The sequence below is a fragment of the Hyposmocoma kahamanoa genome, unplaced genomic scaffold (assembly GCF_003589595.1).
Source record: "Hyposmocoma kahamanoa isolate Upper Pololo Valley unplaced genomic scaffold, ASM358959v1 62, whole genome shotgun sequence".
Classification (NCBI taxonomy): domain Eukaryota; kingdom Metazoa; phylum Arthropoda; class Insecta; order Lepidoptera; family Cosmopterigidae; genus Hyposmocoma; species Hyposmocoma kahamanoa.
Window position 1 is genome coordinate 8,115,958 of NW_020653850.1, and position 15,100 is coordinate 8,131,057.

General features: G+C 43.7%; 2 protein-coding genes across 4 annotated transcripts in view; both read right to left on the reverse strand.

Moving 5' to 3' along the window:
- LOC113229577 (vasotab-like) overlaps positions 1 to 1,435 on the reverse strand; it is a 4,479-nt gene extending 3,044 nt beyond the window's left edge. Inside the window, exon 1 of the mRNA XM_026463229.1 lies at positions 1,346 to 1,435. Within this exon, the coding sequence (XP_026319014.1) occupies positions 1,346 to 1,373 (28 nt within the window). The 5' untranslated portion in view covers positions 1,374 to 1,435. The remainder of the gene's footprint in view (positions 1 to 1,345) is intronic.
- A 1,437-nt stretch (positions 1,436 to 2,872) lies between these two features.
- Positions 2,873 to 15,100, reverse strand: part of LOC113229599 (lysine-specific demethylase 3A-like) — a 221,191-nt gene continuing 208,963 nt past the window's right edge. For 2 of the 3 annotated variants that reach the window (XM_026463253.1, XM_026463255.1), the window contains 8 exons: positions 9,240 to 9,444; positions 6,883 to 9,156; positions 6,651 to 6,798; positions 6,358 to 6,488; positions 5,647 to 5,735; positions 4,967 to 5,180; positions 4,246 to 4,770; positions 2,873 to 4,154 (listed from right to left, as the gene is read on the reverse strand). In XM_026463253.1, the coding sequence (XP_026319038.1) occupies positions 3,117 to 4,154; positions 4,246 to 4,770; positions 4,967 to 5,180; positions 5,647 to 5,735; positions 6,358 to 6,488; positions 6,651 to 6,798; positions 6,883 to 9,156; positions 9,240 to 9,444 (4,624 nt within the window). In that variant the 3' untranslated portion in view covers positions 2,873 to 3,116. Of the gene's footprint in view, positions 4,155 to 4,244; positions 4,771 to 4,966; positions 5,181 to 5,646; positions 5,736 to 6,357; positions 6,489 to 6,650; positions 6,799 to 6,882; positions 9,157 to 9,239; positions 9,445 to 15,100 lie in introns of all 3 variants that reach the window. The other variant, XM_026463254.1, reaches the window with a different exon arrangement.

Genomic DNA, 15,100 nt, shown 5'->3' on the forward strand with positions numbered 1-15,100 from the left:
TTTTACAAGAAAACCGCTGTATTCAATAGGTACAATATATATATATATATATATAAAATAATAAAAAATACGTATTATACCTATTGAATACAGCGGTTCTCTTATAAACTTTTAGGAATCGTGTTTTCACACCGCATAGTATTATCCTCAATTTTTTCAGTGTATGTCTTCAATGTTTCCAAAGTGATTGATTCAACACTCGCATTCATATGCGGAATCAACCAAAGCCATTTGAGATTGTATAGACTCTTAAGATTAAGATGACAAGGGCTTACAATTCGAAGAATGACGCTATAGTTTAGCATATTTTGCCCCACGTTGCATTCCCAGAAGAATAAATTTAAAAACCGAACATTTTAAGCTTGCTTGGATCTTCTGAACACTTTGGTGTACTAAATCACTATGAAAGCCGCTGCCCCAAAGCTTGTTGCGACAGCTAGTTACGTCAGTTGGTTTCGCAATTGGCAGATTAAAGAGTAATAATAAATATGTATACAAAAGTTTATACAACAATACTGGTCGGTCACGTATGTCACCTACGTGTCGTTGTGGTATCGTAAATTTTAGTGGACAAGTTTTACAAGAATTTCTACATCTGCGTTTTCACGTGTAATTTAACTCAGTTGCCCAACTATAAACGGGCTGGAGAAGTCACATGACGCTTGGTGTAATCATATAATAAAATCAACTGACATCAACTGTTGACAAGACACGGTCTTATGACCTTGAGAGCAATAAGGTCGCAGTATGTATATCAGATAATGGCAGGAAGACAGCCACTGGGCTCCGACGCTGTACCACTTAATGCCTTTGGGCATTATTTTTTAATTGCAGAAGACACTTGGCCTAAGTATATAACGATTGGTTAATTATTTTTTTTATGTTCAGACAACTAAACTCTCCTTTTACATTATCAACTCTCATCTTAAATTTAACTCCGTACCACTTACTATCTAAACCAGTTAGCTATCTAAAAATTATTTCCATCCTCTAAAGTCTAAAGTGTCAAGCCGACTGCGCTCAGGCTGCACAGTATTTTTTTTATTACGCCGAGGTTTATGTCAAGTTGAAAACTTATACTTTAATCTAAAATCCTACAAGAGACAACCTCAACACCAACAACAAATCCTTCCCTCCTTCGCTCACCAAAAATTAAATCATCAGGAAGAAATCATTCCACGTAACTTGATAAACAAGAATGAAAAAGTGTCTATAAAATGCAGCGTCTAGAACGTTCAAATTAAATAAATGCTATCTGCCTACCTACACATGATTTGCCTACAATAAAATCTCAAAAACTCTCTGTACGTAGCTTTAGTGTTATTTAAAAATAAACTTATCTTACCGAAAACAAACAGCATAGCCGCCTTCATGGTGACTTTTTTATTTTACTTTTTATAAAAAAAAAGCGCAAAAATCTGCACTGGTCAAAGCCTGTAAGTGAACTAGTCTCACAATGAAGCTGACCCTCTTTTATAACCTACCAGAGTGGGGAGTATGAACTTTTTATAAACATACACTATAATTCTATAAATTGCAATACATTGATGGCTTGACATTTGTGGATGTATTTATATAGCAAAGGAAAACGGCTATGTACAACCATTTACTTAAAATCGGAGATGAATCGTATCACCACGCACCATGTCGATTGTTGAACAGATAAACAACTGTTGTTAAAGTAGAAAATCTTTATATGAACTGTTTAATGGTCTTATGTGTAGTTAGAAAATTTTAATACATATAAGCCACGCGAGAAATGATACATAAATACAAAATGTCAGGCACTAATCGATATTATAAATTTCAATTTTTCAGCATCGAATTTCGACATTTGTGGGCACAGCGTTTTTAAAGAACTGCTTTTCCGTAAATTATTTATTTCTGGAACATTTTTCGTGACTTAAACTATACATGTACCAAGACAGTTTTAAACTTATTAATCAACAGGGAATTAAATATATTAGCAACTACAATAGTTTATTTGATACAAACTGACAGGGAAACAAATTTTCTTGTTCAATATTATTTTGTTAAAAAATGTAATTCCCGCCATTTTGCACAAAGATATTGCAATAATAGCGACATCTATGTAAGTGTAATAATAGCTCTTGGGCTACATATGACATATTATTATAGCTACTGAACGAAAGATGGCGCTATTTTATTGCTTATTTTACGTTTGGTAGATGGCGTTGTGTCAAGGAAAACTTCCACTCGTGCACTGCTCTCCAGCGAACCAAAAAACTTGAATTTAGTTCGTTTACTTCTTAGATATTAGTAGCTTATATTTGATATTATCATCGTTAACAAATTTCCTAACACAAATTATTACGAATCGGATATGTCCGACAGAATACTGTACTTAATTCCGCAGTGCTCAATATCGTATAATGTGAAACGAAAAGCAACAGTGATATTTGCGTGAATACTTTTCCCCTGTCGTAAATGTTTTAAATATTATAAGGAAATTAAAACCAATTTTAATATAAACATCTTTTTTTATTCCAACTTATAACCATACATAATATACACAGTACAAAAAAAACTTGCTTTCGCCTAATACAGCAATAAGGACAAAATTAAATTGTCACATATTTGTTAACTAACATTTGTAACATACTAACCAAATTGAGAAATCTAGTATAGGAGAAACTTATCTACACGCCGTGTTTTAATGTACAATGCTTGGAGCGAATACGTTTTACTTCAATACAATAACTTATACATTTCTTAATATGTACTCGATGGAATTCGAATTAAAAATTTACACAATACATACATATCACTATCGCTACATTAAGCTGTAAGTAACCTGAAGAGTTTATTTGTATTTCGATAAGGAACATAAAACATATCCACTTCTCAACTATATCACCATATTCAGACTAATTTACATTGCACAATCTCCGAAAGCTTCGGACTACATCACATTTCGAGTACATTTACACACATAACTGGTACACTCCACTCGACGCTTACATGGCATCTTATACACGAAACGGCGCACAGCGCGTATCACACTCGCTCCAATCTTACGTTAAATGCGGAACTTAACGATTAAAGTTACGTTCGAGGTTGAGATCAATGCGGGGCGGCGGCGGAGGGCCGCGCGCTCACTTGGCGTCGGCCAGCGCCTCCTCCAAGCAGCAGAGCGAATCCTTCACAGCGTGGTACACGATGTTCTTGATCTGCAGCTTGTCCTCCTTGTTGGAGTGCTGCCGCGACAGACGGCGGAACTGCTGCGCCAGCTCGAAGCAGCGCGACACGTTCTCCGGCGAGACGAAATCCTCGGCCACCTTGATGCAGTCCAGCAGGTTGCGCACCTGGTGCGGCGCGCCCGCGGGGACGAACACCGCGTCGCCGGGGCACTGCAAGATGGCGTAGCCCTCGACGCCGTACTCGCGGTACAGGCGCTCGCGCAGCGCGGCGTCCAGGTACCAGGTCTGGTCGTGCACGGGGTCGTGCTGCGGGCGCGGGCGCGCGCCGCGCTCCAGCTCGGCGCGCACCAGGAAGTCGCGGATCTTGTCGGCGTCGCGCGCCGCGTAGATGTGCCACAGCGCGCCGGCGGGGCGCAGGCGCGCGCGCCGCCGCGACAGCACGTCCACGCCCGCCTCCTCCGCGGCGCGGGCCGCCTCGCGCGCGCGCTCGGGCGCGTCGCCGGGCGCCGACGCGTACACCATCACGTTGACGGCGTCGCTCACGTCCAGATGCAGGTTGGTGGTGCCGCCGGCGCCGCCGTACGCCGTGTACATCTTGGGCCCCAGGTCGGGGTGCACGAAGCACTCGGGCAGGCGCGCGGCCAGGTTGAGCTTGCCGGCGCGCGACGTGTACTCGCCCAGCGGCAGCACGCGCATCAGGTCCTCGAACCGCGCCGGCAGCAGCTCGGCGAAGTCGTCGCCCGGCGGCCAGTCCTTCAGCTTGAGCACCATGGGCGCGCCGCGCTCGTCGCGCAGCCGCTTCGACGCCAGCTCGAAGCCGTCCCAGAACTTCCGGGCGGGCTGATTGGGCACCACGAGGCCGGACGCGCAGTTGACTAAGTCGACCTTCGTGTCGCCAAAGTCGCGGGAGAAGCTCTCCGGCGACCACAGGTCCTTGTCGAGAAGGTTCGACATGTCTGAGACTAGAACGGGTTGGCCGCGTTTCCACTGGTCCTGCAACAATAAAAACAAGCTTGTAAGAAAACTGCTGCAAACGCGGAGTTTGCGTTATGAGGCTGTTGAAGTGAAAGATAATAATAATTACCTGGAAGGGTTTGTAGTTATTGGGGTGTTGTGGATCAGTGAGGTGCAAGAGCTTGCCGTCGCAGAGCCAGGCGTGCGGCACATCGGGATACAGCAGCTTGGACTCGGTGAGCGTCATTATACGCACGGGCAGCTCCTCGCGGCCGCGCGATCGCTCGTAGCGTTTCACCACGTTCGACAGCGCGAACGGCTTCGCTTCGCCTTCCTCATCTTTCTTCTCGTCCACAACACTCGAGATCACGTCATCAAGGATATCACCTTTACTTTTCTTCTGCTTTTTCTTCGGCTGGGTTTCACCGCCTTCGGGTGCCGGCCGAATAAGCAATTCTCGCAGTGTGGAGAAGTTGCCGCTCTCTTCGGAGTCCGAGGAACTAGATTCTGATTTTTCCTCCTTGGTTTCAGACTTCACGGGTAGATCTGAGAGCCAACTAACTACCGAGCTGCCTGTCTTGCCATTTTCGGACTTAACTGGGGAAGAGCCGTTTGTGGATACGTTTTCTTCTTTCACATCCTCCTTTTTGATATTCTGTAAACAAAATAGCATTCCATAATTAATTATAATACTTCGCTGACGAAGGTGACTAGAAGCACACATTTATTCCATTATTACAAGCTACAAAACCCGCCCAACAAATACATAAGTAATTTTCAAGGTTCACAGATTGTTATAAAGCTGTTGATTTTTACCTAAACGAATAAATAAAGAATTCTAAGAACTGTACCTTTTGTAAAGCCTGCTGCAACAGCTTCTTAGCAGTAAGTTTGCTTTGGTGATCGACTGTGGGCGCAGAGCCGCAGGCGCAGGCGGGCAGCGCCCAGATCGCGCGAGCCGCGTGCACGCGCGCCGCCGCGGCCGCCAGCGCGCCGCCCGCCGCGATCTGCGTCAGCAGCAGCCGGCGCAGAGGGTGCGCGCCGCCAGACGTGCACGTCAGCCAGCTGCGGAACAACAGCATTACTTAACGTTAATAATAATTATTGTTTATTTCAGTCTGTGAATTACAGCAGACAAGTGGAAAAAATATTTTTTTCTCTTAGTGTTACTCAACGTAGCCAGCGATAAGGAATTCCAGCTAGTCAAAAAATGATTGCGATACGGCAATGTACTGCAATCGAATTATAAATGGGCTATAATTGATTTTACTGGCAACGCGACCATTGACGCCAAAAGGCAAAACTTGTTCCAATCCAGGATTCGACTGACTTCCTCCTAAAATATCAGCCTTTGTAGTCTGGTGATACCTACGATATAGGCAGCTCCATGTGACATGGCTACAGTATGCTATGATTCTCAGCCATACTGTTATCGCCAATCTATGTGTCAAGTGTGGCGATTATGGAATATCCTCTTTTTCGCAAAAGGGAAAGTTCTTCTTTACAATCTTTGAATAAAACAATAACTTACCCAAAGGAATCTCTTTCGCCGTTACTGCTGGCGTTAGAGGTGTTGTTTGTTTCGCTACTAGCATTGGCAGACTCTCCCGATGTCCGTGACTGCAGAAAAAATAATTAAACTTTTAAACTACACTTAATATTACATACCCAACAAAATATGTTCTATTAAAAAATGACTTTTTGTTTTTATTTTTTTAAGAAAGCCACTGAGATCCCCCTATTCATATGTCCTCCATTTTAATAAAGATCCGTGACAATCCAACACTGAGCTAAGTACCTGTATGTAAAGGCGGATACTCTTTTTTGTAATTCGAACCACATGGAACACAATAGAAACGAAAATACCAGCTACATGACCATTATTATCGAAGTTGTTCTTTTATAAACACAATACGTATTGTACGTTTGGTTTATTCGCGTCATTTAGCCAGATGTTTGGATTTTAAATCATTCTATTTTACATACATATTACGTAGCTGTTGATAAAAATGTTTTAAGTTTTGTCTCGTAAATTTGACTTAAAGAACTAAACTAATTTCTCTCTCTCTCTTCCTTTAACAGTGAAGTGTTTAAAGTTCTCTCTCTCTTCCTTTGACAGTGAAGTGTTAAAAGAAAAACTAAGATAGGCGCTCTATAGTGGACTATACAGTAGTATTACTTCCTTCTTAGAGCGAGCCCGTGACTGAAGATCTATGATAGTAAACATAAATGTCGTATTGACCTTGTAGCAGTCGAGGCAGACGACGAAGCCGCACTTGCCGCAGGTCCAGTGGAAATTAAACAGCGTGGTTTCACACACGTCGCATATCTCCCGCACGCCCTGCACCACGCGTTTCCATGCCACCGTTTTGTCTACAACAGAAGATAATAGGAATAAGCAAATAAATATAAAAGTTCATAATATATTAATCCGCTACTAATTGTGTAGTTGATAAAATTAGGTGATTGTACGTTCTGTTATATGTGAGAATGAATGTCAGGTTTCCCAAGACCTATGTTAAATGTGACATATACCGTCATTAAGATGGTGTGATGCAGCTTCCTTCTCCTGCAGGAGTAGTTCACAGAACTGGTCTCCAATCTCGCGCAGAAGAAAGCAACTCATCTCGATGTCCAACTCCGCGGCGCCTGCCGATGACGACAGCCACAGCTTTTTATCATCCTGCGATAAGATAGTTTGGTTAAACCCCTTCTTAATTTGACGTCAGACCTCACCATAATTTCATAGAAAACAAACAATATTCACCTCCTCAGCATCCTTATAGGGATCCGAAAATCCGGCTATAGCTAGTTGCCTATTCTTGGCGTATTTCAGTCTTCGGAAAGCGTAGAAGCGGCAAAAGATGTTGGGCATATCCTTGTCGCGCTGCGCAGGCGACCAGCGGCACTCGCGGCACTTGGCGAGCCGCGGCGCTACTTCGAAGCAGGGCCCGTTCTGGAGGAAGGACTCGCCCGCCGCCTTAACGCGGCTACTGGAGGGCGTGCGCCGCGGCATGTCGTCGCGCCGCCTGCCGCCTCTCCCTCCGCCGCCCCTAGAACGCCTGCCCCTGCGCCCAGCGCCGCCGCGCTTGCTGGAAGTGCTGCCGCTGCCACTCCCGCTGCCACCGGAGTCGGAGTCCTTGTCGTCGCTCTCCTTGTCGCTTTCGCTCCCACTTTCGGAGGCTTTCTTCTTCTTGGGCTCGTCACCGGCCTTTCTCGTGTTCGCCTTTTTCCGTTTGGCTTTAGGCGGTTTTCTTTTCGGCTGCGAGCTCGTCTCGTGGTCGGAGCTGGAGCTATCTTCTTCGGCGTCATCGACTCGCCCGTTCATCTCCTTTGGCTTCCTCGGCTTGGAAGTTTTCCGTGCGCCGCGCTGAATTGACTTTGTCGCAACTGGGACAACGATGTTGGAGCTCGAGTCGTCAGGCTCTGACACGCGCGTTATTGTCATGGGCAGCGTGATGCAGGTGCCGCCCCCACCGGAGCAGTCGCCTTCACCGATTGGCGCAGTCTCGTGCCGCTGTAACCAGGCTTTCTTTCCGAGGTGGCGGACGGGCGCCGAGCCGTCTCGCGGGTTGGGGGACGCAGTCTTCACGGGGGTGTCGCTATCTGCTAGTGGGGTGACTGGCGGCGTAGCAGGAGGTGCGGGCGGAGTGGATGTAGTCGGAGGCGCAATGGCAGGCGGAGACGACACTAAAGGCGGAACCGGCGTGGCCGGCGCCGGTGAAGCGGACGGCGTGACTGTGGGTGCAGGCGACGCACCAGCCGCCTTCTCCGGCGTCTCGACGCTGCCGTCTGCCGACGGCACACGCACGTCGCAGGGCGGGCCCGGCGCCTGCGGGGCCGGCTCTGAACCGTGTGGCGTCCGGCCTACACTAGCGGCGGCCGCGATAAGGGGCTCCGGCGCCGTCTGCTCCTCGAGCCGTCGTCGCTTCGCTTCCGAGTCCGCAGGCTCGAAGGGGCAACGGCGGCGGGGGGACAGGCGGTCGGGGTCGTCTCGCGCGACGCCCAGATCTAAAGGTTGCGTCTGGCACGGGGACGACGCGGGTGACGTCGTCGCATCGCCGTGTGCGCGCGGCGGCGGACGCGGTTCCGGAGTGCGACAGTGCGCCGCGGGTGGAGGCCGTGCGGAACGACCCGTGGCGGCGAAGGGCGACGGTGGCGGGTAGGGCAAAGGCGGCGGTTCAGCCTTCAGCTGCAGTGGCGGTTCTACCGCCACCGTGTAGTGCACTGGACTGGGAGAGTTGCCGGGCTTGCCGTAGATATGCGGCGGCGCTGGACTGGATACTTTCGGTTTCAAGGGCGGCGACTGGTAGTAGGAAGCGGGCGAGCGCTGCGGCTGCGTGGGCGGCTGCTGGTAAAGGCGCCGACCTTTGTCCTGCTGCGGCGCGTGCTGCGTTTGTAGTGCGTGGTGCGGGGCATGCGGCGACAGCGCGGTGCGGTGCGGCCGGCCGTGCTGCGCGTGTTGTCCGTGTTGCGCGTGCTGTCCGTGTTGCGCATGCTGTGCGTGCTGCAGCCCCGGGAGGTAGTGCGTTGCCGGCTCGCCGCGCGACTTGCTCGGGTACGGATGCTTCTGTTCCAGGTGGATTTGTTTGGCGTCGTGTTTCACTATCACAGAGTTCTTTTCCGGGACGAGCGGCGGGGGCGCTGGCAGGTGAGGGTCTTTCATCTTGTCATACGCCGTGCGGTACGCGGGGTAGTTGTAGGACGCGAAGTTGGGTTCGCCTTTGGGCAGCTGCGGATGCGCGGGGTGGGCCGGATGGCCAGGATGCGACGGGTGGCTAGGGTGGCTAGGGTGGCTAGGGTGCGCGGGGTGGTGCGGCTTGTCGGGCTTGGGGTGCGCCTGGCGGGCGTGCGGCGTGTGCGGCGAGTGGTAGTCGCCGGGCGAGCCGGCGGGCGCGGCGGCGCGCGGCGCGCCGTGGCCCGGCGGCGAGTAGTAGGCGCGGTCGGGCGGCGGCGCGCGCAACCGCTCGTGCTCGACGCCCGCGCCGCCACCGCGCGGCGCCAGGCTGTTCAACAGCGACCACGACATGTTTCGCTCCCGCTGAAAATAACCGGCATGTTACTCACGTTGGCGCTGGGTTGCGTACCGTATGAACTCGGTATGAGTAAAAGAATGTTATTTACCTTTTGGTTGGCCAGCCTGAGAGATTCCTCGAAATGCCTGGACACTAGTTTGGACGCTGCATTCTCCTGTTCCCGCCTTTCCTTCTCCTCCCTCTCCTGTTTTTCTCTTTCTCTCTCGCGCTCTATCCGATCTCTTTCCCTCTCTTTCTCTTTCTGTTGCTTATCCAACATTTCCCTCTCCCGTTGCTCCTGATCCCTTCGTTCTCTGCAACAATCAGCGGAAATAAACTATAAAAAACATGTTTACAACAAAGAATGTTGTTTGGTACCTTGTCTGATAAAAAGTAAATTCATCATCAAATAACAAGATTTTTGACAATTTTTATCTTCTTCAACTTCAAGGTAAAAACGTAAAAAGTAAGTAAAATGTGTACAAGTATTAGAGACTGCAAATATTGGATTTTTACTACCACAGGCAAGGTCAAATGATTACTATTATTTTTTGTTTGGAAAATTATTATTCTTTATAATAATAAAAAATGTTTTCATTCTTCAGATTGTCTTTAAAAGCAGGTCAAGGTCATATAAAAAGTTAACGAGAAGAAATCGAAAAATATGTTTTTAACTAAAACATTATGAAGATAAAACACTTATACAGTAATGATAGTAGCCCATGCAATCATCTATCTACAAGCTTATAAAATCTCTGATAATGGACAAACAAAATAAAGAGGATTATTTGAAATAAGTAGAGGCAAGTTATCAAGAGTTGGCACAGTACACAATTGTAGCAGTGGCAATGTCACTTAGAACACTGCCTTGGTTTGCACACATTAGTCACAAATTAGGGTAAAAACCGCTTGTTTTAGTTTTCATCCATACTGAATCATGTACAACATGTACACGTGTGTAATTAGATGCCACATACATTCAGCTACCATTATGTATTCAGCCTATTCCCTATACTGAATAAAAAATCATGACAAGAAATGCTCATATTACTCAAAAATGACATGATTAATTTTTTATCACAAATTACTGAAAAAAAATTTTTTTTTATTAAATGATGTCATTTTGTACACACACATCCACAATCTCGGCACTAATCTCAATGAGACAGGTCCATAACCTGTCAGAAAGTAAATGCACACCATGTTACCCCCAACATTGAGCTCTTCGACCATGACTGTGACCAAATGTTTGGTATTCACCCAAATTTTACACCTATTAATGATATCTCTATTAACTCAACAGACAGGGCTCAATAAAATTTCTAAATAAGTTCCATACAAACAGCTAAGAAGGCATTAACTATATACAGTATACACTATACATGAAAGAGCTGCATATTCTAACAGCAGAGCATGCATGGAGGAGGAACAAACGGCCGTGCACATCCTACTACAATCCTCCGGCGTGGTTAACTACAGGTCGAAGTAACTCAGAGGGCCCAGGTCACTCCCTGAAGTCTTGAGCAAACCCAAGAGGGTGCCAAGATTCTTGGAAGAGCTTGGGTGGCATGAGTAGGTTTCTGCACCCACCACACACAAAATAGGCACCTGGATGTCGAGTTGCTGACAGCAGCCCATTACACCATGCCATACCATAGTACAGTATACCCTATCACATAAACTTTTAATAGTTCACGCAGTTTAGTTTATTTATGTTCAAAGTTTTATGAATTTGGAACTGATTCACAAAAGTTTAAATAATAATGTATTTAAAAATAATGTGTAAATGTTACATATTGTAACTTTTTAATTATAGTAGTACGTCATATACATCATGGTAATTAAATAGTACATGTATGTATTAGTAGAATGTGGTTGGTAGAATGGTGTAGTTGCTTACAACGGATGTCGTTTTCAGCACACTTAAATCAAAGGGCAATTATAATAAAAAAAAAGAATAACAATTTTATTGTACTGCAATGATATATTAAAAGGTGCTAAGTAATTACACGCCGTTACGATGATCTTAAAAACTAATATAATTTTAGTCGGATATGCTGGGGTCAAAGCTAGTCTCGTATACTTGTACAAATTTCAATTTATAGTATCAATAAAAATGGAAGCTACTACGTCTCAATTTATAATACGTACGTATACTAGATATAATTTGTATTTTGTTAAACGTTTTAATACAGCATGTCCATGCGAAAAATATTTTTGAAGTGTTTTTTTATTTTCAAAGTACGTTCAGTGAACGATGTACCCAAGCAGCCAGTTCAAGAATATACTTTAGTTACAGTGATACACAATTACAAGAATATAAAGGCCGTTAGAATAATTTACAAAACCTTAGATATCCCGTAACTCACTTTCTTTTCAATCTTGTGCCACAATATATTCGGTTATATTTCTTCTTAAATAGATAATAAAATCGAAATTAATTTGCAAAAACATTAAATGAACAATCTGATAACAACATTTAACTAATTTTGAACATTAGCGAACAAACTAAACGGAGCGCAACAGAAAACGAAAACAAAATGTCACTCAGAAACCAACACGCAATCAACTCGCGCACGTAAACAAACGAAAATCGTAGAATCAAAACGTTTCTTTTTTCAATCTGATTTTTAAACATAAAGCCACATTATAAGTGTTTAAAAATAATAATGAAATAAATTTGGTTTTAAAAGACATTAATAATACCTTCAAGGGAAATATAAAAAAAAAATCCAAAGTTAGCAACAATTCTACCTACCAACACAAAACTCATTCAAGGGTAATTTTCAGGTTAGTTTTCTCTACCTATAATATTAGTATCTAAGTAAATTAACTTGAAATATTAAATAATATTTCAGGTTGCAACCCTCGAATAATAAAATAATACTATTCTTGATAATATTCTACAATATTTAAATAATAGAAATTGCCACCGAAATTAAATACAGAAAACTAACCTGAAAAATTACCTACTCATAAAATTATTGTATCTTTTTTCACTAGGAGTGAGTTGCAGAATTTAAGGAAAATTATATAAGTAAAGGAACGAATGTAAAGAAAATTATTTTTTTTTATAAATAGGAGTCAAGTTTGAAGCCGCCGTCTTTGGCGAAGTTGAATGATATCGGTGTCTCAAGTATCTGTACTATATTTTAGGTAGGTGGTAATGTAAGTAATGTAATAAATAACAAGTAACAATAACAAAAGAAATAACAATGTACCTACCTAAAGCAATATGAATACGATTTCGCAATGAAAAGACGATTCTAGTTTGTGATGTTTAATGTATGGTACGTGTCATACAAAGTTTCCATTACTTCCATTGACCTACCAAAATAGATTATGTATGGTACACACTGGAATTTCCATGCTACAGTTGAATAGCCAAGTTGAATTTGTGTATTCTGCGTATATCCAAATAGGCGTTTTTGTTCATTTATTTCAACTCTGATTTACACATTAATGAAAGCTTATATTCTTGTTTGCCCATAAAGAACATCGTCATTATCCCTAACAATGAAAATATTCTATTTAGAAGTTTTTACCTAATTTAGTATTAGAATAGAAAATTACTATTAGGGCGCGATCCCATTATGTCGTGACGACAGATAATCGTGCAGTTTAAAATGCTTGTATATTTAAATGAAGTTGTTTACACATAGAACAAAACGATTAACTGGCGTACACGACTTTTTTGACGTTACGACGACAGGCTGTCGTGACAACGGGAAGAGCTAGAACGACAGTCGTTCAATGATAAATAAGTCGTCACGATAAAAATGTGACGACAGAATAGACAATCGCAGCTTCAAACGATTCTGTCGTGCAAACGACAAGGCGGCTGCCGTATACCGATAAATTGTCGTCACGATCTAGTGGGAACAGCTAGACACAACAGTCGTTCAAAAATAAAATAAACGTCCACTACAAATAGTCGTGATATGGGAACAGGCTTTGACATGATTGTTGTCCAACGATAAATAACGTTAAGTCGTAACGTTACGACATAATGGGAACGCGCCCTTATGCGCTCAAAATGCAGAATTAAAAAAAAAATGTGTCAATTTTTAACCGACTTCAAAAAAGGAGGAGGTTCTCAATTCGACTGTATGTTTTTTTGTTTTTTTTATGTACGCGATAATTCCAGTATTTGTGAACAGATTTTCATGATTCTTTTTTTGTTGGAAAGGGGGTACTTCCATAGTGGTCCCATTTCATTTTGAAGAAAATCATCCACCTCTAAGGGTGGCTGTTCCCGCATGAAGATTCATTTTTATAAATAGCGGCTAAATTTTACTAAGGAGCTATTATTTTAATGGTTGATTTTGCTATTTCTCCAATTCAAGGCGTTTTTCTCTCCATATACCAAAGTATTGAGAAAAACTACTCAAAAGTAGTGAGAACCGATTTTTATTATCTCCAGTGTCAAGTCCTCTATAGTGGCGAATTTAAGGATGTTTCAATAAAACTTAGCAAATAGACGTAATTCCACGTACTTTTGAGGTCGGTTTTTTTAGTACTCTGTACTGAGATTATTTAGAATAAAGTTCACAGTAATAAGTCTTTTAAAAAAGTGCTTAGATTACTTAACATTCCCAACACGTACTTTGGAGACGTAACAGTCCGTGATGTTCGTATAATGATGTATAAGATAAAGATAAAGACCCTATACACAATTCGAGAGTATGTTTAGTATTACTCAGTAATTTTTATGTTACCTTTGAATATTTAACACGTACGTTTGGTTTTCACTACAATTGTTACTTTGCATTTAAATGTTCACTTGTGAATTAAATTTTACTGTCATCATCCACAACCTGACTTCAGCCACTGGCTCCCTTAATTGGTGCCGTGCGCATTAATTCTCAGTCTCAATCACTCACAGTCTGCGACGTTGACAATGTCATCTATCTATCTCAATGAAACACATGTCACATTTCCGTAACCAATTCTTGGCCACCATTCAAGTTGTCGACTTACTCCGCTTGTCATCACCACAACTCGTAATATGTCCCCCCTAACTCCATTTTAGCTCCCCTATCCGATCTCCTTCGGCTTGGGCCTTAGTTCGCTTCTTTCGGAACTCTCTAAAACTCCCATTCTGTACACAGCCCCCTCCTTAGGAGAGCCTCCACGTCTCAGCACCGTTTTACGCTATACAGATTGCTTACTACTCCGCACGTTTGGTTAGGTCAGTCACTTTGTATTATAAGTAAAAAGAAATTTGCGACTTCAAAATAACTAATACTTTTATATCTCCGAATCTCCATAAAATATGTTTTCTACTTAGTTACCTGTTTTTATGAAACCAAGTGACGGGACGAACATGTCGTACGCCCGGTGGTAAGCGACACGCCTGTTGACTGCAGTTCTGCCCCTCCTTATCATGACTAACGTAATCGACACTTTTTACACAGACACTCCACGTGTAAAGACGTTGGAAAGAAAAGGGAAAGGCCACGCGATTGCGTCCATCAGTCGCGCGCGCAATCGCGCACTCCAACACGCACCAGTTTCACGCGGTATATCCCGCGCTGTTAACCTATACCCGGACGCTCCGCTAACCTATAAAACGAACACGAGTAATCGCGCGTGAAAGAACATTAGCTTAAAAAATGTCAAACATGTAATCGCGCACGATTGCGCGTGCATCGTTCCCGCGCGCAATCCCGTACGCTCATGATCACGCGCGATAGAGTGACTATTGAGTTATAAACACACCTGGGATCAGCGAAACAAGATCAACAACCCTCTGTAATCGGTTTTTTTAACATCTTACTTAGTTTCAGTTTTATTTATAAGCAAATTCAGCGTCATTGACATTTCTTACAACTCATATTAAAAAAAAATGCCAATATCTCGAGAGTTACCGAAATGCAAATGCGTTAGTTATAACAATGACGGCGGAGTTGCATCGCCACCAAGTGCTTCTTCAAAACTGGAACGCAGTAATGCACACATTTCTCATTG